At 42.1% G+C, this 26,214-nt stretch overlaps 2 protein-coding genes across 3 annotated transcripts in view; both read right to left on the bottom strand.

Annotated features, from left to right (window-relative positions):
* Positions 1 to 89: 89 nt before the first annotated feature.
* snap23.1 (synaptosome associated protein 23.1) lies at positions 90 to 12,394 on the bottom strand. 2 transcript variants are annotated; one of them, XM_076107584.1, is made up of 8 exons: positions 12,237 to 12,394; positions 8,584 to 8,698; positions 5,984 to 6,025; positions 5,515 to 5,563; positions 4,535 to 4,652; positions 3,114 to 3,287; positions 2,865 to 3,009; positions 90 to 2,422 (listed from the first exon to the last, which is right to left on the bottom strand). In XM_076107584.1, the coding sequence occupies exons 2-8, from the start codon at positions 8,638 to 8,640 to the stop codon at positions 2,360 to 2,362; spliced, it is 648 nt and encodes a 215-aa protein (XP_075963699.1). In that variant the 5' UTR covers positions 8,641 to 8,698; positions 12,237 to 12,394; the 3' UTR covers positions 90 to 2,359. The 2 variants fall into 2 exon arrangements, with proteins under 2 accessions (XP_075963699.1, XP_075963698.1); XM_076107583.1 differs by lacking the exon at positions 12,237 to 12,394 and adding an exon at positions 12,053 to 12,211.
* Positions 12,395 to 18,019: 5,625 nt separating this feature from the next.
* efna2a (ephrin-A2a) overlaps positions 18,020 to 26,214 on the bottom strand; it is a 72,999-nt gene continuing 64,804 nt past the window's right edge. The window contains exons 2-4 of the mRNA XM_076108048.1: positions 24,685 to 24,977; positions 19,639 to 19,704; positions 18,020 to 18,144 (exon numbers count right to left, since the gene is read on the bottom strand). Of these exons, the coding sequence (XP_075964163.1) occupies positions 18,020 to 18,144; positions 19,639 to 19,704; positions 24,685 to 24,977 (484 nt within the window). The remainder of the gene's footprint in view (positions 18,145 to 19,638; positions 19,705 to 24,684; positions 24,978 to 26,214) is intronic.

The following is a 26,214-nucleotide window of genomic DNA, read 5'->3' on the forward strand; positions in this document are numbered from 1 at the left end:
AAACTCATGTCCACAGTTGTACCTTTGCAGATGTTTAATGAATACCGATTTCATTCTAATTGTTAATGCATTGAAAATGTCCAAGAACGTTCATTTCAGAATAGATTTATTGAATAAAAACAACTTAACAGAGGCAGGTGTTAAACAACAGGCACTTTGTTAAACAGTCAACTGCTAACCGAGCTAATTTCAGATGATACGAGCTGCATATGAACATTGTGAAAATCGACAAAAAGGTTGGATTTACATTCCAGTGGCTGTTTGTGAAACAATGAATAAACGGCCTGAAGACAGCGAGTCGGCCTCGGGCTCGACTAATTACATCTCAGCTGACAAGTAACAGGCGGAGGATGATCACTTGCAGCAATACAAAGCCCTGAATAACATAATTTCAATCTTTACAAACTCAATAGGTGCACGACTGCAGCGGAGCATACAAATCATCACTTTTCTTCAAAACAAATAAGCCAGAAGAAGCATACAAGAGATATTTCCAGCATTCTGTATTACTTTATTATAAGCCAAATTTGCACAGTGAGGCCTAAACAGAGGCCGTCAGGACATATTCCGCGTCAACATTTGCCTCTGACATTCATTTACGCGTATACTGTAGCATCTCGCTGCCAGCAGTCATTTCTCCACCTGGCTACGGCTTCGGCAAAAACAAATGATGCTTTCCATCACTAGATATTATCATTTTACTGCAGCTCTGCTCCTCTTGTAGCCAGATTTCACAGCAGTTTGCGATACAAACGGCTGTTACAACACAACCATGGATCATCTGGGAGGCATCGACAGGGTTCCTGCACATTCTCACATTTCTAAATTATATTTTTTTCCAGACTCATTTCTTAAATTTGTAACCTTTTAAGTTATTTTCATTATGACAAAACTACCGCATATGCCATAATGACAACGACCTAGTGCGCATGAGAAACGATAGCGGATTAAACAATGTGTTTCACAACTGAACATTTGTTTTCATACTTTTAAAGACTGCAATTATCAAACTTGAGGAAATTCAATTTTCCGCATATTACCAGACTTACTAGGAACCCTGCGTAGGCTGTTAAATCTCCTCCTGGGTGCCATAAATCTCTATTAACCCGGAGATGACGAAGACAGAAGAATGAATTTAGATTAAAAGAATGACTATGGGCAATTAATATAAACAGCTACAATATGTTTCGTCAACACGGGCTGATAAATCACAAGAGACACTAAGTATGAAGTACAGGAATTGATCCATTTATGAGAAATCTACCATTATGTTTCAGATATCCCGCGTTATGAAATATACTCGATGCTTAATTAATGATGATCATGTTCCTCATGGTGCCGACTGACCCTCCTTCACATTTGAAGGACACGTGATTACTAGTATATATTAAATCTCTAACACCAGTTCAGCACCATTTTCTTGCAGTAGTTACTACAACCTAGACTTCTCAGTCAGAACATCTTCTTAAATAATATTGAATTGCTCTCATTCAGGGGTTATGTGCTTTGAATTGTAGCATTAAAGGATTTGCAGTGACTCACTCCAAAGCACAACATTTCTTATCTTATGAAATAGCTTTTACATCTGAAACGGCATAAATGACATGAGAACAAAGTGTTGAACAACTTTATTCACAAGTCATTTCTGCTTGATAAAGAATTATTAAATAAGCACATCATCTCAAAACACACATGGTACAATAAACCTAATTACACGCTGAATCAATAAGGATTTGAATAAGATGCATTTGTTTCAAAGTCAATGTTTTATGATTAAACTCGATGTAGCTGTATCAAGATGGGACCGACAGAAAGGGATACGTTAATTAATGCGAACTAAAGGTCAGCTAGGCATGTATCCATGACCTCGCACAGACAGAGACACGGTTCATACGTTTAAGAGAAAGGCTAAACAAAGAAACAATAGGAAAGACAAGCAGCTGACCTGTGCTACTTCCCTTCCTCTGAATGTTGAGATATTATACATATTTGGTATCGACCAGCAGTGACAGGCAGGCAGTCAGTCCCTTCCTCTTTGGTGCAGGTGCTGATGCCCTTCCTGCTTCTCAAAGTCCAGCATGACTATGAATGCGTGTGTCAAAGATGGCGGCCAATTTGTAAAATATAGAATGTTTGCGTATTATATTTACATCTTAGTGCAGTATAAGGCGAGCACGGTGCTGGCAAAGAGATTCTTCCTGACTGAATTTCTTTTTTATGTCAAAGATGCATGTGCACAAGTATGCAGAGTGTGTGTGTGTGTGTGTGTGTGTGTGTGTGTGTGTGTGTGTGTGTATGTAGGTGGTGCAACAGAGGCTCAAGGTTGATGGATAGAACTGGCAGAAGAAGGGTTCGTTGTCTACTTGATGAGCTTGTTGGCTCTCTGGTTGGCTTCTTCGATACGAACCCTGTTCATTTCCGCCTGAAAGAAAGAAAAGGAATCAATTAAAAAGGGTGAATATGCATCGCATGGACTCTTCACCTCGCAATTCACCGACTTCAAATGCAGAAGAAAAACGCATTTAAAGTTCCCTGTGGAGTTCATGAACTCTAGTGCTAATGCACAGTTTTTTTTTTTTTTGAGCGGGTAAGAAGACTGCTGCCTAGTAAAGATGGATGCCAACGAAAGATTAAATTAGCTTTGCAAATGCTTCATTAAATGGATTCAAACAATGGAACATCCATTCCATGTCAGAATTTGGGTTCTAGTGCATTTTGTCACAACAGTCTGTAAATAACTATTCATATATGAAACCAACCTATTCCTCACATATAATTTTGTTTATTATTATATATTTATTGAAAGTAAAAATGCGCATTAACAGGCCGAAACGATTGCAACGTCAATAACATCAGACCGCTACCTTATCGCCGATGCTGTCAATGTGTTTGTTCTGCTGGTCTATCTCGGTGCCCATGTCCTGAGCCATCGTTTTCAGGTTGCCAATGATGCTGCCCACTGCATCCAGATTCTCCTCCATCTCATCCTCACGAGCATCGTTGGTTATCCTGTAGATGTTACGCAAGGCTCCGTCAGATGCGTCTCACTACGTCAATTGAAAACTACATGCAACATATAAATTAAAAACATGCTTCCGATAAGGTTCTCGTACCTCTTGATGTAGGGGCCGGAGGGCGCCGAGGCGTTCATCTGGCCGGCCTGGCCGTTGCGAACACCCGAGGGCTGCCTCGAGACTATTTTTGAGCCGTTCGAGTCGGTTTCTCCGTCGGCTCCTCTCAGACCCCAGGTACGCTTGTATTTTGAGTCGTGCTCGATCGACGACACCCTGGAGGAAAAGCGGAAAGTCAACACAAACCAGGAAATCCACAAAATAAAAAGCATCCACAAAAAGGTTAATAAGGCTACGAGTCGGCTATAACTACAGACACAGCAAATTCAAAAGATCCCCTACCTTATCTTACGGTACTCATCAAAGAATCCTCTTCTCCAAAGGGAAAGCATTTTGGGGAGATTTGTTTTCCATGTTTAGAACCAGATATGATCTTACTATGCACACACACACTGCAGACCAGTTTGGTTTGATGGAGAAGGTAAAGTACGCTCTGCAGTGAGCAGCACCAGTCTTGTTAAGAACCGTCACGTTCCCTACTCATCCATAAGCAGTTGGGAATGCTACAAATTGTTTAACAATCTTTTCACCATAAGATTCACATTTGACAAGAAGATGTGTATTTCACTCTCTCCTCGTCCTACTCAGTGTGTGTTGATGTGAAATCACACACACGCCGATCAGTCATGGAAGCGTTACATCCCACGATGATAACCTGGTGAAGTGGTGAACTGTTTGCACAGCCGTGTACTCCCATTTCAATGTTTTCTATTAATGATATCATCAACGTTACTTAACATAGACACACAGGACTCCTGGGTATTGGAACAATCCTTTAAGTTTATGGAAAAGCCACCAATTTCAGTTTGGCCTGGTGGAAATTGAAGCGGTAGAGAATTCAAAACCACCGCATCATAGTTGCTGAATTCATTCAAAAAATTGACCCAGAATCCAAAAGTGAATTAACTCAAGCTGCTGATTACATATTTAGTTTGTATCAGCACCATAAGTCTTTAACTTTCAACAGCTGTTAAGGGCGTTTTTAAGAGAATTTCAAACCAACAACACGATGCTTTGACTATATTTTTTGGTCTAAGAATCAGATAATTTGTATCACAGTTGGTGAACTATTGTTCCGATGATTCAACCAGAAGAGTTTCATGCCTAACCAAGTCGTAGAAGTGCTCCAACTGTCAGTCATCTAACAGTCTATGGAGAACATCAACGGGAATAGCCCCTCCCACTTTACATAACATAAAATATATCAAAGTAAAATATGCAAATGCACACAAACCTGTTTAATAACCCTTCCTTATACTGGTATTATTCATCACTGTGAATTTCCTTCACAAACCAGCCACATACCTGTTGCACATTATCAAACACGCACAGCACACACAGAGTAGAGGAACGCATGACGACACACAGCAGTGATGTGGAGGCTTCGGTGGTTCACAGTGTACCTGTCACAGGGGCAGACACAGAGGCCACAGCACTTGGAGAGGTCAGTCAGGTTTTTCTCAGCCTGTCTCATGTCCTGGTTGATCTGGTCCATGCCCTCGTCCACACGCCTCAGCTGCTCTGAAACACACACACACGCACACAAATTGAGATTCTTCTTCTCTATATCTAGGAACATTTCATCATTTTATACACCAGGAGTTGTTGGCTTGGAGTCATGAAACTTGACAGGTGTGTAGCTGAAATCAACGAACCTCCTCCACCCACCGGGTCTTCTTGCTACTATGGTTCCTGCTAAACCTGAGCGGAGCAAGCTTTAAGCCAACACCACTCGTAAACATTACACCATAGCAGTTCTATTTGGAGGTTTTTTTTGGGAGGTGGAGGAAAAACTGCCCCCAATCTGTTTGGAGCTTGTGGCCAGCCATTACACATCGCACCTTCAATGATCACTGTGAGGAATCCTAAACTGGGTCAATAACTGGGTCGTTGCAGCAACAAAAACATAACAAAAAATAACAATGCAGGTAAAACATCAAATAATTACAAATGAACAATCATAAAACAGGGAAGGCATTAAAGTTACAGCCAATAAACAACACAAGAAAATAAAAATGGGACAAATAGTTACCGAACACTGGTTTACTACAACAATATTTCGGGATGCACGTTACAGAAATAACAAATTAGTTCCATGATCATTCAGGCTAATGCTGAAGCACACTAAAACACGGATACGTCTTAATCCAAATATTATTGGAATAATGCAATTTGTATTGTGGCACAAAGACATCTGGTTGATTTTAGCCGATACAAAAACTTGCAAAATAAGTGCGATAGCATGACGAACATCCCAAAAATGGGTGACTATGGGTGACTTTTTGCACTGAACCATTAACATTCACTCTTTGCCACAGACAAAGAGCAACACAAACATCTGCATCAAAACTGCTAGCAGTGTTGTTTTTGTACGTCTCCTCACCTCCTTGCTCGTCCAGCATCACCAGGGTGTTGGTGCCGGTCTGTTTGCTCTGCAAAACACAAGAGTAGCAAAGATTCAGAACCAACGGAAAGATTACAGACAGATGTATGCTTCATAAAGGATGAAAAACATCAGGCTTTGATACATTTAGGAATTTAGTAGGATATTGGCTTTGTTGAGAAAACAGACAGGCTAGTATAATAAACACAAACTTTCCATATGATACTATGACTTGTGAAAATGACTCCTCGAAATACTAGAACCTTAAATTATGAACATTTAATTATTAACAGTATTAACTAATACTTCCTTGTAAAAAGGAGAACATTAACGTTTCAATTTAGAGCATTAAAAGACTATGCTATTAATAAAACGTTCCTAATCCTCATCCAGGTATGGGCAGTAATAGACAAACATGAACCTGGTAAATAAGATGCTTTTGTGTCAATACAAACTGTCAGAGTCTCACCTCCTCTGCCATCTGCAGCATCCTGCGTGTGCTTTCCAGTGACTGTGAAGGAAAAAACAGCAGGTGTTAGTGAATAAAAAGGAGGCGAGTAAAATTAATAAAGACAATCAGGTAGATTTCAGGTGGAGGAAACTCATCATACAGTCTGTTCGTGGACATAACGTGTATTACACCTACGACGCAAAACAGCATCGACTAGTTTTTCACAAAAGAACGAGTGGAGTCTTATTCCAAAACTGCATTAATAACAGAATACTAGATTTCAGCCATGATTATCGTTTATGCAACACACACACACACACACACACACACACGCACGCATCACACTCAAAACTCAGCGTTTAGTACACTTCATTTTGCCATTTCTCCCGTGTGAACACGCCACACATCTCCTTTGAATCTGTTGTATGGATTTGGGACACAGCTACAGTGTTCATGGGTCTAAACTCTAACTGTACACGAGTACGGCTGGCACAAAAGTTAAGAATCTACAGTAAGACAGACAAAAACACACATGCGCACACACACACACACAGAGACAAAAAAGTTGACGACGAACTGGAATGCAGTCAGTTCAGGTGAGTCAGGCCTTTGTGTCTCTATTAATAGCGAGAGCTGTACAGAGAGCAGAGCATCCAAAAGGAGGAAAGCACGGAAGTGACTCAGGGCATGACTCCATTGTTACCATCCCTAATTAACTGTTAACAGGAGAGAGCGGGGAGCCGATGCCTCATCCTCTCCCAGTTATGTTTGCTCTGAATACATTAATCAGCGAGTTGAGAAACAGACAAACATGGAATTGGCGCGAGGGACGCGTTGAGCTCAGCCATGTTTCCTGTTGGCTTAGCCAGAACATCACTTGGGTGGATAAACATTACGTTGTGCCTCCTAAAAATCCTTGAACTTGCCTAATTAAGCCCGAAATCGCTGCCGTAGCCAGATTTTCCAGATTGGGGTGCTGCGACAGATCTTTGAGATACAGACAGTGGCGTGGTATTTTTATCATTCGTTTTGGGATGGCTTAAATGGAAGTACAGTTAGGCGAGGTATGTGCAAGGCTCCAGCAAAGCTACATGTAAGGTTTGAAAAAATAAAATAATAAAAACACACAATTCAAGTCTTATTCATCCACAAAAAAACAAAACATAAAAAATGCACTACAGGTACTAATTGGCTGCAATGTACCAGGATGATGAGGAAGTAGCACACAAACATTTTAATAACTTTGCCACAATGTTGACGGGCGTAGAAGCCATTTTAACGACTGGACATGGTAAACAGCTTGTGTGTGTAGACTTCCTAAACCTTATCATAACAAATTCCAGCGTTGCCCTGATACATTGACAGCCATGCTCTGAGTGTTTCGGGTACGAGCGGTTACCCAAAGCCAAAGTGTGAGGAAGCATTAGCAGAAGGACCCTCCCACGCTCCGTCCCTTCTACGAGCTGCTTAGTCAACCAGGCAGCAGTAAAAAGGAGGAAACAGAGAAAGAGAAAACCGCAAGTTAAGTCAGAAAGCACAAATGGAGAAAAAAGTCAAGAAAGAAGAAGAAGAAAACACACAGAGACGGGTACAGTCAACAATACAGGAAGTTGAGGTGCACAGCTACAAGCCCAGCTAGAGTAGGTTCATTTGAATCAGATGGCTGATCATATCGTGCCCCAGAGTGCTGATGAACCAATCACCTCCTTGATAATAAAAACGCTTAGATATAGCTGACAACATTCAAACTCTCAAAGCCACAGAGGGGAAAGGGAGCCATCCGGCTAAATCAGGCATAAAGCCTCACACGCGTCCTATTAATGCTTAGCTTAATAATCAACTGTGAACACAATGAATCTAATTACCCCCCCCTCTGCTCTTTCAGTGCTACTGTATATTTAAGCCCAGCAGTACGTGTGTATGTTATTGTTTCGTCCTATTGATGCTTTTCTCGCTGAACCAAAACGTGCAGTCTTCAATATGGTTATTTCACCAAAAATAATGGTAAATCCTGATGATTTTCAACTATGGTTAATATTTAAATAATACGAATACACAAATTACACGAAGAAACTGAACATGCTTTCGACATCAAACGAGAAGTTCATACTCACGTCTGTGTGTTAATTAGTGAGCTTTAGGAGATGCCGATAGGTGGATTTTTGAGACAGACCATAGACCTTTAGACAGAGTCAGGCTAGCTGTTTCCCCCAGTTTCCAGTTTTTATGCTAAGCTAAGATAATCTTATTTGGCCTAAAGACATGAGTGCAATTGAATCGCCCATCCAACTATTCACAAGAAAGCAAAATGTCAAAGTATTGCTTTAAGACTTTGCATTCTCAGCTCCAGCAGCATTTGTTTACATTCATATAATTTTGAACAACTGCAGTTTTGGGGATAATTAGTATACGTGTATTTGTTTTGTTTGTTGCTTGAATGAAAGTGATAATGAACCTAAATCTTCTTTTTCAGTGTCACATAGTTGAACGGTGTCAGTCAAAGGTTGTCAAATTTTGGACAGAATATTACTTTAAGGAAGTTTCATATTCAAACAAAGAAAAACACAATGAGAGGAAGAGCTGTGTGTGTGTGTGTGTGTGTGTGTGTGACTCAGTACCTCGTCAGTCACTTGGTTGGCCTTAATGGCGATCTGCTCCACAGTCATGTCATCCATGTTGCTGCTGTCCTGTTTGGAGGTTCCCCCTTTGGCGCCGAGCTCGATATTCTGCGGCCTGGAAGAAAATCAAATTTAAAATAAATTCGGTCACATCAGAGGGCATCAATTATCGTGAAGCTCTGTGACTAAAACAGATCTGAGACCTTACTTTACTGCAGGCTAGTATGAAAGACAACGCAAAATACTCTCCAGACCAGGGACTGAAGTGAGAGGGAATAAAGCATCATATTGATTCCAAATACAATTAATTATCCTACAAGTTTGGTTATTTAAAATGTGACCAAGACTTCTGCTGAATTAAGACTTTTTCTGGATCTTTCTAATTCATATAATGTACATCGGGGGTCAGTGTTTGAATACTTAATGCTGCAGCACATTATTATGCCAAGAACTACTTAGTGCTCACTGCTGTGGAATATATTTTCAGAGTGAAATCATAAATATAGAAAACACATTTAAGGACCAAACATCTACTGCATGAGGACATCAATGTGTTCATGTCACATGGAAAGGGAAGAAGATGCAAAACCTAAACAAAGCGGGCTCTTTTAATGCCCCCGGAGGAGTGTCGGGAGTCTGAACACATACAGACGGCCTGCTGGTAAAAGGAAACAAACAACGTTTTCAATTATGAAGCAAAACTCCGTTTCTTGTGAGCCTACAGCAGCTCCTTGTTGGCGTAAAGTTGAGCTGCAGTGTGGCTAGTAGCAGGATGGTTGATCACAATAAGAGAACAGAGATGAGGAGGCTGTGAAATCAGAATTAAAAGTATGTAAAACCAACCAAAAGGTGACCACAAAACCAATACTTGACTTAAAGTCATAAAAATAACAGTGTGATGAAATGATAAAAGTTGAATTAATAAACCAAACCTGTGTAAAAAAAAGCATGTTACTCTTTTATATGCAGTGTCAAAAGTGTAGGCCTTTTCAAATAAGTGGTCTTTAAAGGGCTAAAATGACAATATTAGCGTTTATGGCCTAAACAAGGAGCAATATAGACGGATGATTGTATCTGCAGGTTCCTCATGCCGTAATAATAATCATATAATTTGCACAATAAGATTTGGGGATAATTTATAATAAAAAAAAAAAAGTATTAATGCAACCACAATAAATTATTGTCCAACAGTGCAAACACGACACCTATGCAATGGGCTGAAAGCGCGGTAGAAGGTTTACAAATACAATGCTGTTAGGTGTAATACATAAATAAAAGTTTAACTCCTCATTGACGACGTTCTTCGTGTCAGTTAATGGATCACAAAAAAAAAAATAATAATGCTTCATTTCAAAAGAAACAGATAATTCAGTTAAACTACTGATCTCATGTGACTTACTGAGATCAGTAGGACAAAATTCTGATTTCATGAGCTTCCAAAATATGCACAGCAGGGCGGGCATGATGTCAGGAAGTGTCACTGAGAGGCTCTTATTGTAAACCAGCAGCAGGAAGTGGTGATCGTGGTTGGCCACTAAGGGCCACCGCTTGTGAAATTCAACATTTTCCGATGCTTTCAGTTCATTTTTATGTAGAGACAAAGCATAGAAAAGAGGAGGGGATCAGAATTAAAAGGCCGCCATGTGTTAGAGGAAGGCAGGACGACATGAGAGACTTAGCAAAGAGTCACCACCACAGTACTTTCCATGTTGTAAACACTGGTTTCCCATGGGTACAACTACACAGACAGGCAGAAGCCGCAGAACATGAGTAATAGGTGTGGTTTCACTGGGTTGCGTAATCCATTTGGACATACGTTCTGATCACAACATGAGCGAGGCTACTCCGCAGAACGTTTTAGCAGACACAAATCCGAACAATATCTTTTATTTTGTGAATCAAGTGACCTTCATGCCGCCCAGCGTCACAGGGTGCACTGACATGAGCGGTGTGACGGCAGCCTCAGACAGCCTTTGGTGCACAAGGTAACACAAGATCAAGATCTTCGTAAGCCAAGCCGTAAGCTTGTTTTCTGTGATGCAGAAACTCTGCACTTTAAAGAGGAGGAGGACAGCCATAAAAGACAAAGCTCCATCTTTTTTTTGTTTTCAAAAGATACCATTCAGGAAACAGCTTTATCCTCTTTTCCTTTAAAGTTCAAGTGGCATTTTCTTTTTTCTCAAATAACCCCTGAACTTCAAGTTCCCTTTCAAACCTGCAGCAAACCAAACATCCTGAGATAAAAAAAGACAGGGAACACAGATAGTCTACTTGGCAGACAGAGCAGAGGATTTAATGTTGTTGACTCTGCATTTTTCTCTTCTTTTTGGAAAGAGGGCAGTTAGGGCATTTGGTTCACACAGGCTTGACTGCTTTTTCTAACTGATCATTGGGACTTGGCAAGATACTACAAGTTTACAACTGACGGAGGACTCATTCACACACACACACATCGCACACTTTAGAAAGACCAAGCCACAACACAAGCAGATGAACGTGTCAACGCCAAAAGATCGATTATATGTGCCAGGAAAACAGACCTGAGATTAGCTGGATATTGATTCATCCTCATGACAGTGATTAGAAGGTTACACCCAAGCCACACACAATATTCTATTTTGTATTTGAGCCCATCATCACACAAGCGAAAGCCCTATATTTCTTTTTTACACCTCACACTCGATAACAACACAAGACTGTGACACCACTCTACATGTATTCACAGCCTAAAAGGACATACCCATTCATGTTGCAGTTTCTTCACAGCACCAACCCCCCCCAAGTGCTACAGGGAAACATTTCTTGTTAGTCTACCCAAACCTGTTCCTCCACTTCTGACTGCAGCGCACACACACACAAACACTGACGTCTTTTCTTGATCCCCATCATGTTATGTTGATATCCTCCTTCTTCATAACGAAAGATAAGAGGCGATATTTTCTACAATTCACCCTACATTGTGTCCTCAATCATAACAACACGTTTTATTTAGGTTAAGTCTGAATTGTTTTGGGCTAGGTGACTTAAGCTGACCTTAAAACAAAGAGCAAGGAGGGTCGATGACATCATGCTGTACAGACTTACCCTAAACCATGATCATGTATGTATTTCACAGCATGATTAAAGAGAATAAAAACAAGGTTTTCGCCCATTTTAATTTAAGAAGTAGGAGAAAATACGATATGTTGTTAATCATTTGCGTTGTGGAAATTAAATAGGTCAGCACACCTGACTTTGGTTATCTCAAAAGCAGAGGAATAAAGTGAAGTGCTGACTATACAACGAGGGTCACTTGATCAACAGGTGACGAAGGAAGGAAATAGATATTTTCTTCAAAGCCCCACACCCAAGTTACCAACGTTGTGGCTGTATACTCCCCCAAAATAACACTTTTAAACTGAATAAAAGAGTTGAAACTCTGTCGAAGAGTGTCGAATAGTCTGTTAAAAGCAGATTAAAGTTGTCTTACATTGTCGGAAAGGTTGCAGCAGTGTCGTAAGGATCGTAAACAGTACAGGATCCAACTCGTTAACCTAGCTGATGTGCTACTAGCTAGTTAGCTAGTTCCGCTTTCTAGTCAACTACCTCGCGCCACAAACACAAGCAAACAACTATGTTGAGAGAGATAAGTTTATCTGGGAGTTAATACTTACAGTTAACCCTCCTTGTTTAAAAAAAACGAGCTCGTTACTCCTCCTTCTTTACGGTATGTGAACTTGGTAACTTTTGGATTCCTTCAGTGGTTTCACCGTCTGGCTGACTGAAGTGTGTCGGGTGGTGCTTTTAAGTGCTGTCGGAAATATCGAGATTCCTGTTTTTCTTTCCTGTTTTAAAAGCTTTTTTTTGTTTTTACAATCGTAATCCACAAAATAACTAGTTTATATTGCTGTCAAATAAATTTAGAGGCGTATAAAGGGAAATATTTCACTGCTGTTCGAGCAGTTTTATTTCAAACTGTAATTCTCAGGGGGAAGGGGGCTTTCTGGGGGCATTTGAACGCAGCACATGATGGTGGCGGATGTCCTGTCATAGGACTCCAGAGAAAAAGAGGCGCTGCTCATTTTCCCCACATGAGTGCAGCATTTACCCTTCACCCAGACCTCCCCCCCCCCCCCCCCCCCACACACACCTCGGAATTTTACATGAACACAAGAGTGCTGAATCTTTTTCATCGTGTTTCTGAGAGATGCTCTGAAATCTGAGCCTCTAGCATTGAATCTGCTGTGTAATTCCCAAGTTTTATGGTTTAAACCACAAAAGCCTGTTCAAGGTGACTGCAAAGACACTGGGCAGACTGCCAGCCCAACATATCAACTGACGATGTCTAAAAGGCAAGTGTTTTTTCCCCCTCTCTAACTGCAGCTAAATATGTTTCCTTCTTGGGTCACATATAGCAGAATGCATGCCAAAAACCTACATGCTGAACATTTTGTAACAACCCAAAATTTGCACAAGGGACGCTCCGGAACTGCCCTCACTGAACTGCCCACGGTGCATGAATGGTGCCCAGCTCTCTCTGCCCATGTATCTTTTATAGAGTCTACATAGCATTCATTATTCAGCAATAACACATGGTCCATCTGGACTCCTGTGACTGTGTGACTATGCATGGGTGTGTGGTCCATAGTTAACTTTCCTGCTGTGTGATTTCACCATTTAACGCCACATCCAACAGCGCTTGAAGAGCTAAGTATTTCCTCTGTAATTACATCTAAGGTATAATGTGAGTGTGTTTGACATAGGATGTGTGTGTGAGAGAGGGAGAAGATGAAAGGAAGAGAAAGAATAGAAAGTAGTGAGAGGAGAGATAGAATAAGTGAATGTGTAATAGTGACTACAGATGGCACGTTCAGGATCAAGCTCTTTCATCATGCCGTTCCTCATTAATAGAGATGGGAGCGCTGCCCTAATTCCATAATTCCTAAATCATGCCTGTTAGTTGAATACGAGGAGATAATAGTACAGGGGAGAGAGGAGAATAGATCAGCCTATAGTGAGCCTGTGAGAGCGTGAAATCAACAGAAGAAGAGATGAAGAGAGGAAAAGAATGGAGAGGGGTCGCCATCTGTATTTCCTGGCTTTTCTTTTTGGTTGTTGCCAAAACCAACATCATATAGGCCAAATTTATTCTTGCCAATTATTCTCCCACATGTACGCCAGCCAATGAAAATAGCTGAAATAACCAAGTGATTAATACGATCGAGAAGGGAATACAGGGGGATATATAAGTGTGTGTGTGCCAGTGACAAAGCCCAGATCACTAGTTTCTCATGATTTCAAGGAGCACATCTGTTCAATTCTGGCTCTGTTCCAGTCGTATCACACATTCATCTTTCCTCTCACAAGGATTGAGACATGGGAAGGTTTCGAGGCCTTGCTTGATCGGGCTTAATTTTACGTGAGGCTAATTCCGCTGGTACCTGGTACACTTGTCAGGACAAAGAATTGGCTGACCAAGCGTGCGTTTCTATATTCAGAGATAATTTAATTCCCTTGTCTCCTTTTCACTGGAATCTACTCTTCCTCCGTTTGAACTGAGCTCTCATATGAGGCAATTTAATGGAAACTAGAGACATCGATAGCCATTAGCCCGCTTTGCACAGGAGGGCCAAACACGGCAAGCAAAGGCTCATCTATTATTCATATACCTCAGTTTTCCCTAAAAACAACTTTTTTTTTGTATTCTTTTTGCACCACGCTGCCAAAAGAGGCAGTCAGTAGTTTCAAATAACGCTTTTAAAACAAGACTGATAAATGTTTCAAGCTAGCACTGGCCCATACAAGCCCGCTGGGGAGGAAGTGTCTGTTGTCCATCTGTCTATTCATGTCCGATCTAGAGAAAACCCGCTGAGCTCAAAGATTAGAGGAAACATTTCAGATTCTTTTTTTTTTTTTTTTGATATTTATCCTTTAGGCATCACCAGCATGAAATGGTTCCATGTCTTGTTCTAGGACATGTTCTGTAGGAAAATGGCCTTTGAGTGGTCTATCATTATACATCACATTAATAGGTTGTTAATACAATGCGTGATCAATGTGTAAGTAGCATTTTACTGTTGAAGCTGGTGGAGCTAGTTTTAACCACTTTATGTACAGTCCAGTGCTTCCCAAACTAGGAGTCGGGCCCCCTCCAAAGGGTCATGAGTAAATTTGAGAGGTTGTTAAATGATTTTGACATAAAAAATAAAAAAATAAAAAAGTTCTCCTGCAAAAATATGCATACATTTTTTGGGCTTTTTTCTAATCTTTGTTTTTTTTAAATGAAATGTTCGATAACTAACTACTTCAGGCCTCAACCATTCATTTAAATAACCAAATTTCCCCAAATCGGCAGAAAACAACACCAAATGAATGCACATTTTCATTAACTACTGCTATGCAAATTTTAGGAAGTTGGGCGCATCAACAAAAACAGCTGTAGGCACCATTTCTCCAGTTAGGTGCCATTGAACTACTGCATAAGATAAGGGCGTATTATCTATACATCAACTGTGAAACCTCAGCCAAGCATAAACTCTTTTTTTGGTGATATTATGACTTTGATTACGTGTTTTTCTTTTTAAATATGAAAGTAACTATCGCTATAACATGGTGGATTGGAGTAGAAAGCACAATATGTCGTGGTGCAGAAGTATAAAGTAGCAGACCATGAAAACACTCAAGTAAAGTACATGTACATGAAAATTGTACATAAGTACAGTACTTGAGTAAATGCACTTGGTTGCTTTCCATCACTGGAAGGCCACACTGCTGTGAATCTGATGGAAACCAGGGAGGAAAGGCTATCAAGCTATTCAGTCTCCATGTTGTCAGCAGTTCAGATTAGCTGTCACATCGCTGAGGGAGAAACAGCTGAAGATTGGAGTGGGTGATTTCATCTGAATAATTTCATGCTTTGACTGGCAGAGCTCAACGCTCACCGTCCCAAGACTTTGACGTCAGAGGAAGATAGACCGGGCAAAATAAAGACCCAGGTGCAGTTTAATACATGAATACAATCATCTGTCCTTTGGGGGGGGAAAAAAACCCATCAAATGAAAATTAATTCACATTTCCACTGAAGAAATTCCACTCATTTAGTTTTCCGAGTAGACAAAAAGACAATCTTTATTTGTGTGTTTCTCTCCTTGCTCTGACTTCTGTGTTTACTTTTGACTGACTGACTTTAATGACTGAGGTCAGCTCCCACAAAAAAACACCACAAACAGAAAAGGAGACAAACTCATACATGACGCTCAGACCTGGAGGCATCCTACCACTACCAACCATGGATCACAAACCAGAGAAGAAGAACGATAGAAGGACAGCATCAGTGGAATAGAAGAAGAGAAAACACATTTTTTTAATCTTCCACAGGCTATACCCCATCACTGCATCCCACACAGGAGTAATTAACAGTGATTTTAAATGCTACAAAAATAAGATGAAACATGGAAGGAAGTGCTTCCCCTTGTTTGTGTTTTCTTGTGTGTGTGTGTGTGTCTTTGTACATGTGTGTATGTGCATGCCATGTTTTTGTAAATGTCTAGATCTGCATGTGCTTTTCTACATATGTCTGTACGTGTGTGTGTGTGTGTATCTGTACACTGGTCGTCATGTGTGTATGTATGTGTGTGTTCACAGTGCTTACTCATTAGGTTCACATCCCAACATTAAAGAAGACTCGGTCCCATGATACACACAAACTCTCTCTCCTTCCTCTGCTCCCTCTCTCTTTGCGCTGTTCCCTTTATAGTCACGTCCACGAATGCTCCCAAAATCTCAGAGGAACCGTCCCGTTATCAAAGACTGTGTGCGTGTGCATGTATATGTGTGTGTGTGTGTGTATGTGTGTGCGTGCGCATGTGTGTTTTTGTGATGCTACCCCACACACACACCTCGCCTCATTTGCCAGAGTCTATGCGCTTCCCTTATTGGTTTAACTCTCAGACCCAGGACCAGTTTCAGTCAGTATTTATGTCCATTGTGATCTGGCCTGGGCTCTGAGGGCTGATTTCCAGTCAGTTTCACCCTGCGGGTCCATTTATCTCCCGGCCCAAGCTAATCCATCAACGACCGAAAGCCAGACAGGAGAAACAGTGTGAGGAGAGCGGCTGGATTTTTTTTTCCTTTTGATGTCTGAAAAAAAAAAGTCTCAGGGAGAGCAAGAGAGCGGTAGCAGGGTGTTTCTGATTTTCCCCATGAAAAAATATATCATCATTACAAACGAGGTTGATCTGAAGGTTTCACAGTGGTCATGCAACTTGAGTGTCGCCTCCTTTTGTCACCTGTCCTCCATTCATCCTTGCTTCGCTCTCCTCCTGCCCCCGGCACCCACCATCCCTCCAAATCCCGTTAAACCTTGCCAGTCCTAGAGAAGGTACTGTAAGTGACCACAGTCATAATAATACAGAAAGACAAAGAGGTGGGTGACCAGTGGTACATTCATACATGAGAAAGTCATGGTTCCAAAAGTCACCCGACCCAGTCGACATTAGACAGTGCCGAAGACGCCCGTGCTGGCCAGGCTGTGATAAATGCTTTGTTTAGAAACACGAATAAGACAGAACACATCCCACCTGAAAATATACACCTCACCCAACCCACCCAGAACACCCCCCTACACACACCCCACCCTCCCGCTGAAACAGCCTATGATTATACTTGTCATTAGAATGTGGTATCTTAGCTTCTCATAGAAAAAAACAAAACAAAAATCAAACTGTAGGATTTTTGTATCACATTGCTGTGAATCTACACCGTGTCTGAAAATATCAACACATATAACATTACATTTCCGATACGGTCGTATTTATTTAAATCTGTGCTCGCATTGTTTTCCTTTTCTTTTCTGCACCGGCCGGGTCACTTTTCTTCTCTCCTTCTCTACGTTTGCTCTCATTCTCCTTGCAGTTGGAACTGGTCCAGGTAGTATAGAATTCCAATTACAATGCAAGCTTGACGATGGGATAGCAATGTGAGAAAAATCCAATTTTTGTGCATCCAGGCCTATCGCTTAATGCATCCTGCCGTGATTGGATGATAGGAATTGCACTGGAACGACAAGTTTAATCATAGCCGCGGCTACATCTACCCCATCAGTGGCCAAGAGTCAATAGACAAATCAAAAGGACCCCCTGATATGAGTGCAGAGACATTTCCCTTGTGTTTTTCAGCTGCATCAGAGATGAAGCGAAGCTTCCCAGACAGCTCAAGACCCAACCCTCTCAGCCAGTCCGGGGAGCAGTGTCCGATGCTGGGCAATGGAGGGGGCTGGCAGTGGGTGTGGTTGGTGGTCGTATAGAGGTGGAGGTGGGAGAGAAGGGGAAGGGGGGGGGGGGGGGGGGGGGGGGGGAGGGGACGGAGACAGAGGGCTTCCCTGAGGGGTGGTGGATTTAGAGGGACAGCCAGCCCAGCCCAGCGACCCTGGGTGGGAGCTCCAGGACGGGGAGAGGGTTCACAGCCAGGAGAAGAGACCCAGGAGCAGTGAGGCCAGAACAGCAAACAGGACCATGGACCCTGGCCTCCAGCATGGACCTCCATCAGTGAGGAAGGGCTCTGGTGAATCATATCCCGACCCATCTGAAACGGAAAGAAGAGAGAAACGACAAAACATCTGAACTGAGAGGGACACACACAGACTGACACAAAGACAAGACAATCTAAAACAAACTGGATGAAGGAGGGAGAGGATTTATGGAAAGAAGACGGGTAGACAAGTGGAATTATCACCAGGGAAAAAATGTGGAAAGTGAGCGACAAACCACAAAACTCTCACAATTCAAAAGCCAAGGAAAGGCAGGGAGAAGACGAGGGATGAGGAGAGGAAAGAGGGAGGTGGAGAAGACGACAGCAACTGAGCTCTGCAGGGGGTTTAACCAACCTAATTACAGTTTAATCACAGAGACTCAGAATCTGGAGCAGCTGACACACACACACACACACACACACACAAAGACATTCACACACATGTGCAACCGCTCACAGCTCACTCTGGTGACAGTATTTCACAGATGAGATGGAAGTTGCAATGTCAGACAGATTACTTTAAGAGCAGCAAAAAAGGCAGAAATCAACGAGGAGCCGCCGCAATGACAGAATAAAAGAACGTATGTTGTTTCAGTAATTATGGAGGAGGAGAGAAATTCCTTCCCCCTCTTAGCGATAGATGGAATGATCTCAGTCTGGAAAAGCTGCGAAGGCCGACTCTCATCCTTGTACGAAGATCTTCAAAGCCGTGTCATTATCTAGGGAGACGCGTTACTACCCAGGTTTGATTCTTTAGTCGGGCTTAGCCGGAAAACTCATGAGGTAGAATCCGCCTTTGAAAAGACATACAGGTAGATCTTCAAGATAACGCAAGTGTAGTGTAATGGCCGCTGTAACCTGCTCCCTATGTATGTCGACACTCTGTTGAGTTACTTTACGGCAGAACTACATACTCTAGTGAGCACTGCATCCTGTCTTTGCCGATCTATGAGGGAGCTATTTTCAAAAGAGTATATCTTATCAGGTTGCATGCTGTATAACAAACTGGGTATTATGTGGCGAGCAAGTCGCGCTTCATCATTTACCACAAGGCTGAGGCGTAATGGGAATTTTATTAAGAAATACGAAGTGTCTATTATTAGATTAGACTTCTAGAGTATGCGATGGGTTTATTATTAGATTGCTCTCTTGTTTCTTATGAACAAATCCAGCCAGTAGAGTGATGCGGAGGCTCGGTAACATTTTTAGAGAGCACTTTCAGCCTGCTCTGTTCTCTTTCTACAAGGACAGAAGGTCTCCCTCACACCCAGTGTGATGTGATGTGATCTGATGTGAAGTGCGTATGCCACTTTGTGCCTGCGTGCATGCGCGCCTGCGCACACTTGTGTGAGCTTGTATGTGTGAATGTGTCAGAATGTGTGTGTGAGTAAAGGTGTTAAAGTGTTGCCTGGCTGGTCTGTGAATCAGAGCAGAGAGTGTTGCCGGGGCATTCCATCAGACCTCTTATTCCCCACTAATTTTTACTTTGATAGCCAATCTAGACCTTTGCGTGTGTGTGTATGAGTGTGTAGTTAAAGCGTGACTTACCTGGAGGTCTGACATACACCTTCAGCTTTAGACATGCTCGCCCCACATGGTTTGGGTGAGGAGACGCTGTAAAAAGATTGAAAGAGGAGATTAGTTGAGAGATGACGCGATTTGTGCTGCTGTTTCAAATCATAAAGTAATTGAGATCATTTAATAAACGTTTTATTTATTTATTTATTTTAAATGTTGTTCTGCCTCAGAGTGCTACTGGAGGACTGGACTGGAGACAGTACTGTAACAATGGCAGTTTTGACCTTTTTTCAAAGATGTATGTTTTCAGTAGGAATGAATAGATAGAGATAATATAGCCAGAAAGTATTGTCAAAAAAAGTATTGAGAGACAGACTACCACACTGGTTTTGGTATTTTCATGGGATTTGCTTACAATAAGCAAATATAGTTCTACCACTACACCAGCCGTATCCTTTAGGTCAGTGATTCTCAACTGGTGGGTCGCGACCCAAAAGTGGGTCGCGGACCGGTTTTCAGTAGGTCGCGGGCCTTTGCCTGACAAAAAAAAAAAAAAAAAAAAAATGTTGTGATTTTATTTTGAAGGGCATTTTTTATGCAGCGGAATTATTCCAGCATTTACGGCACTTGTTCAGCGGTGCAGGAAAAACACCGACCAATGCGTTGTGAATCACATCACGTGATGAAGCTCAGCCAATCAAATATGGGTATTCTGACAAGTTTCCTGACTTGAGTGAGATGTACACACACCTTGACAACTGAATTTAAAGCTGCAGGGCAATTCAGTGAAAATAATTTTGCTAAAATGAATTTCGTTAAGTAATTTATTTTTTAATCCAGCCTTTATTTTACTTGAAATGAGAAGAACATTTATTCATGTATTTCTATGTATTATTTATAATCCATCCAGTTAAATTTGAAAAATGAGAATAATATTTGTTAAAATATAATTGATGTGTACTTTCTTTATTTGATTTGACAGTTGTTTACTACACAGAGACGTTACTACTACTAGACTTCTTGAATATAGATATACCCAAATTATATATATATATATATATATATATATAATTTGGGTCGTGGGTCCCGGCTTGTCATTAAGGGGTGATGGTGGGTCCCGCAGCCAGACCAGTTGAGAACCACTGCTTTAGGTAACCCAGCTGAATGCCTTCATCTGTTTTAGTATTTTAATTTAGAGGCGCCTCTTCTCAAACTAATTTGAAATTATTCCAATTACCACAAACTGACACACTGTGAACGTGGCCGTTTCATGGACCCTTCACCAAGCCTCAATTTAACCCCAATTATTTGAAGTCACCGTACCTATTTATGGGTTGACAATACTTAAGTTCATAACAGATACAGTGGACATGATTGTTCTGCTGACTTTATTCACTGGTGCATGGCTTTTGTCAGAAACTAGTATGTCTGTGGGCTTTAATGTTTAATTTTTCATACATTATTATGCAGACTTTTCTAGACCTTTCTTCTTGTTCAGCAAAGTAAAACACATACATGCTATAATTAGGTTGAAACAAAAATGTCAGAGGTGGTAAATCAAGGGTAGGCATTATAAAGAATTTGTTCTCTCATTTGTTATAATTTGACATTAATGTAGTCATTAATGCAGCCTAGAGCTTTCCTGATGACATTTATTGCTTCAAGCCGTTGGAGACTTTCTTATATTATGTCCTTTTAAGTTCTCTTAAACCCATGCTCCCAAGCTTATGAGCTCCCGTAAACATACTGAGCACTTCAGGCAATGTAAACAAGTCTGTGAGGGATCAGCCCGCACACTGGGATTCAGTCGCACTCACATTCACACCTAAATGAAACACCAGCTCTCCAATCGACCTGACTTGAATGTCTTTGGAATGGGGAAGGAAATCCATGCAAATTCCCCACAGACGCAGGTCCTTCTTGCCGTTAGGTGACAGTGCTAACCACTGAGCCACCGTGCTGCACTGGCTGAATGCCAATTTTTTTTTGAAAAATGTTAAAAAGTTACTATGACTCAAACTTCAATGTGGACTCAATTAAATTGAATCTGGGTTTTTAGTCCCACGTCACTCTGATGTGAAATAGAACTGAAGACCTTAAAGCAGATGGTGACCAACTCTCTGACCCCTCGCACACACACACACACACTCACACACATACGAGCAAAAGAATGTGCACACACACTGGTGCTTGCAGAGGTTTGCGTGGAGACCTATTGGCCTTCTCCCTTGAGGATGTCTGCATAGCCAGAGCCCAGAGTGACCCTGGAGAGGACCATCATCAAGATCCACAGCGCACAGGAAATAAATCTGACCCTTCCTATGCCCTCTCTCCTCCCTCATTTTCTGCCCAGAACTCCTCCCTCCCTCCCTCTCTGCCCTTCACCCTTTCATGCCTTCCCTGTAGCCCACTTTCACTGCCTCAAATGTCTTCAAATGCTCCATCTACCCTCCTTACAGTGCCCAGAGAAAGCGCATCGCGGTCCCCTATGAAGCCCCCGCCAGCTTTGTATCGAGCTATCTCTCCTGTTGTGTGTCTTTGTTTCGGGTTTCCCACTGTTTCACTGACAAATGGCAACATATCAGGGTGAAAGGGCTAGAATTCCTTTTCTTCGTGCCCTCCAAAAAATGTTCACTTTTGTCATTTTTCAAAAGTCTTATCAGCTCTCCCAGCGCCTCCGTTTCCCAGCACATCCACAATCCGGCGTCTCCTGAAAACCCATTGAAAATCACTCAACCTCATCAGATGGCAGCTGGGAGAAGTAAGGGGTGGAGTGGACCTGTCAACATGTCAACCACATGACAAATACACACACCAACGTGCACACATCGGCGCACACTCATACAGGTCTGGCCACGGATCACCATCAAAGATCGATGTGTTTTACTTCGTGGAGTATATACGGCTAGGAGACACACACACACACACACTCATCTGAAGGGCTGGGTGGTTAAAAATGTCAAAATGCCTTCGTTTCACATCAATACTGACCTGTGTGTGTGTGTTTGTATGTGCATGTGAGAAACCATGCGAGACAAAAACGTGTGTGGCTGTCAGTCAAGATGATGGACATGGTCTTTCACGGACTCACAATCGCTTGACAACTGACCCCACAACCAGCCCTCCCCCTACAATACATGTGCACACACACACACACACACACACACACACACACACACACACACACACACTCTCTTTTGTTTTCAGTCTCATGTCAGGATGGACAGGGCCCCTCCATAGTTGTATAGTTGCTGACTATACTATTGTGTTTCTGGGACCCTTGAGGGGAATGTGTACTCTACGAGATTGGTGTGTGTGTGTGTGTGTGTGTGAGTGTGAGTGTGAGTGTGAGAGTGCGTGTGCCGACTGGGAAAAGTGCAGTAGGACATCGGGTGGCTGTTATCTTTGCCGCTTTAGCTCTCTGACTCTCGCCTGGTGTGTGACAACAGACTGGGGCAAAGAAATATTTGCAGATACTTAGTGCTCATTATTAAAACTTACTCTAAAAACAAATAGTGTGGGAGGAAACACATTACTTTAATCTCATTATCTTTTAATTCAGTAGTGCAGCACATTGGTTCTCAGTGATTGCACTATGTCACAAAATCATGTTACCGCATTAGAAATACCATCCGAACACAGTAATGCTACAACACATTGCATTAAAACCTGCCAATATCTATCACGGAGTGTTTTTTTTGCCTTGGCTGATCGCTCTGCCCGTTGTGTGAATGAGAATATCCCTGTAAGGTCAGAATCTCTGTCCAAGGCCAAGAAACTAAATCAAAAAATATGTCGCAGCTGCATGGCGACCTGAAACTGATGGCAGACGAACCTCATCCCATTATGGGTCATGGTGAGACTGCATCATCTCCCGCTGAAAAGGTTAAGGTCAGCTGTGCAGCGGCAACACAGCGAGGTAATAAAGAGACCTGTGCTGGGCTGCATCGTGGCAGAAATGCTGCTACAGAATCATTCGTCTACGTGACAAATTCTGATAGAATGACAGTTCAGGTTTGGTATGACGTTTAGAGAGCTTAGAGATCTAGTGAGATAACTTTGCTAATTGGTTATAAAGCAAAGTCATCAAGTTACAAGAGAAATGAATAATTACAAAAGGATTACTTTTTGTAAAGTCATTTCACACACGGCAGCTCGAGACCGTCCTTGCCAGACAAACAACAGAATAAATTGTTTGTTCAAAAAGTTACGACAACCTGTGCGTACATTCGCCTGACGTGTGACCTCTTGTGATCGTGTGAATTATGACCGTCTTCTTCTTCTTTCAACATATTCTCCCATCTGGTCGGTGGTTTCAAACAGTCAAATGTTTTGTCACAAGCCGAGCAGCTCTCGCAGCCTCCGCACAGAGAAAAGCGGCACTTGTCTGTGCAGCTGCAGAAAGTTTGGCCACTGACAGCAAAGCTTTTGAAAGTCAATTTAATGTGCTTTTCTGTGATTACCGACTGGTCTTGCACTAAACAGTCAGGATGCGGTAAATCTCTCCTACCAATCTGGCCCACCTAGCAGCTGAAAACAATGTTTAAGAGTAATGTGAAGCTACTATTTGTCTCATGCCTGATGAGGGAATGATACCTTTTTATACTCTGTTCAGAAAAACAGTCTCAGGGGATAATGCCCATCTGTGATGCTAATACATCACTTGTTGGAGTGAGGAGAAAATCAATACAGCTAATATAAAAATGATTACAAAATACGCCTGGTGACATTTTTACCACTTTGCTGAGCACACCACTTATGACCTCGACAGAAGCAGACAGACACATCGAGGAATAAAGAGAGTGAGAGAGAAAGAGTAGGGGGAGCGAGTGAGAGATGGAAGGTGTATTTGATGCGCCCCTGTGGGTGTGCGAGCGACATCGTGGGCGATGTTTGAGAACTCTCTCAATCAGCTTCTGTTGATTGCATATTTAGATATCGTTTACAAATGCATATTGAACAACTAACACGCAAACAGAGGCGCGCGCGCTCGCATGCACACGACAAACGGACAAATACTGTTTGCCTGCACACACACAACCTCACACACAGAAACACACACTGCTGATAACCCACAGATGTAGTAGTACTCGTGTCCGGGCCTGAACTCAAAGCCCAGGGAGAAGGGAGTGAAGAGCTGGAACTTCTCTGAGAAGCGCAGGGGTCCGTCAGGACCGCTGGGACGGTTGCACTCCCAGCGCTTGAAGCCGCGCATCCTGTGCTGGCAGGAGGTGTAGCCCTCGTGGTTGACCATGAACAGGATGTAGCGCTCCATGCGCCCGTGGGACGGAGGACCCTCGTAGTAAGGACAGTAGATGTCCAGATAGTCATTAATGTTCACTGCCACCCGGTACTCCCCGTGCCAGAACCTGCAAGACACAAAGGAAACAACGAAATTAGAATTTCTTCATGAATAAAAAGAGTCACAAACAGGCTCCGGAAAAGACGCACAGAATCAGCGTGCAGGGGTGAGGAGGCTTCAGGAATAGTTTACAGAGGAGAAATGAGATAGAGTGAGACATCTATTTTGAGAAAAAAAACCTAATCTTCTACAATACCATGAATATTTACTACCTATATTAAGTTTCTGTATGATTGCACAGCATAAAGGAAACTGCGGTGAGTGTCCACTTAGTTCACTCATGCTGTGCACTGTAATTATATGAAATTGTATGATCGCTGTTGGGATTTTTCTGTCCGTACATCTCCACAGGAAGATCCAAGGTCGAGTGAGCTACAGAACAGCAACCCTCAGAGGTGCCACGCGTTGCTCAAGGACACTTCAACACACGCTTTCTGATAGAGGGGGCCTTGAAACCACCTGAGTCATGTGGTAGTTTGTAGCAAAAAAATATCCTGAAGGGTGTTTGCAACTATTTAATAAACAAGAGGAGGCCAAAGAAAATCAATAATAATCCCTCGGGTTTCCCCAAAAGCCTGCATAGTTACCAATGTTATTCTAATAAAGCTTTCCGAGCTATGCTTCATGGGAGTTATTAGCATGTTTGGAATATGTTCTTTTTTTCCAGTCCGAGTGCTTGAATGAGCCTTCTCAAGAGAAGTGGGTCATGCGATGGTAGAGAGCACACATTATTATCCCGCCGCCCGAAGCAGTGTATAGAGTCGCTGGTGAAAGCCCACTTACTTCCGTACACATGCGGATGACTGAAGGTGGCATGATGAACTGAAGTAGGCCAGAGGTTACCGAAGAAGAAATATCAGTGTATAGGCACATTGTAAAGGGGATTACTTTGCGGTATTTACCCATGCTATATTCCTTCTCCTGGCACTGAGTCAAAGAGTTCGTAAATAATACCAGATAGCATATGGAAGTACAAGATGGTGCTTGAACACTCTCTGCAAGGCAGTCGGAGTACATTAAAAACATATGGCTGCATTTCCCCCTACATTATACAGGCTCTATTTATGTTTATGTTTTGATGCCAACGTTGCTCATATGGCAACTGAACTTCTGTTTACAATCTGAGAGTCACTGGAGTGAAACAGTCTCTCTTAAAGGATAAAGCTGCCGATATTGTATATTTTTGTTATTGTCAACAAGTTCCCTTGAAACACACAAAAAAAAACAACAATGGTCTGTTTCTC

This window comes from Anarhichas minor, unplaced genomic scaffold (assembly GCF_050575085.1).
Source record: "Anarhichas minor isolate MPS153535 unplaced genomic scaffold, ASM5057508v1 ptg000040l, whole genome shotgun sequence".
Lineage (NCBI taxonomy): Eukaryota > Metazoa > Chordata > Actinopteri > Perciformes > Anarhichadidae > Anarhichas > Anarhichas minor.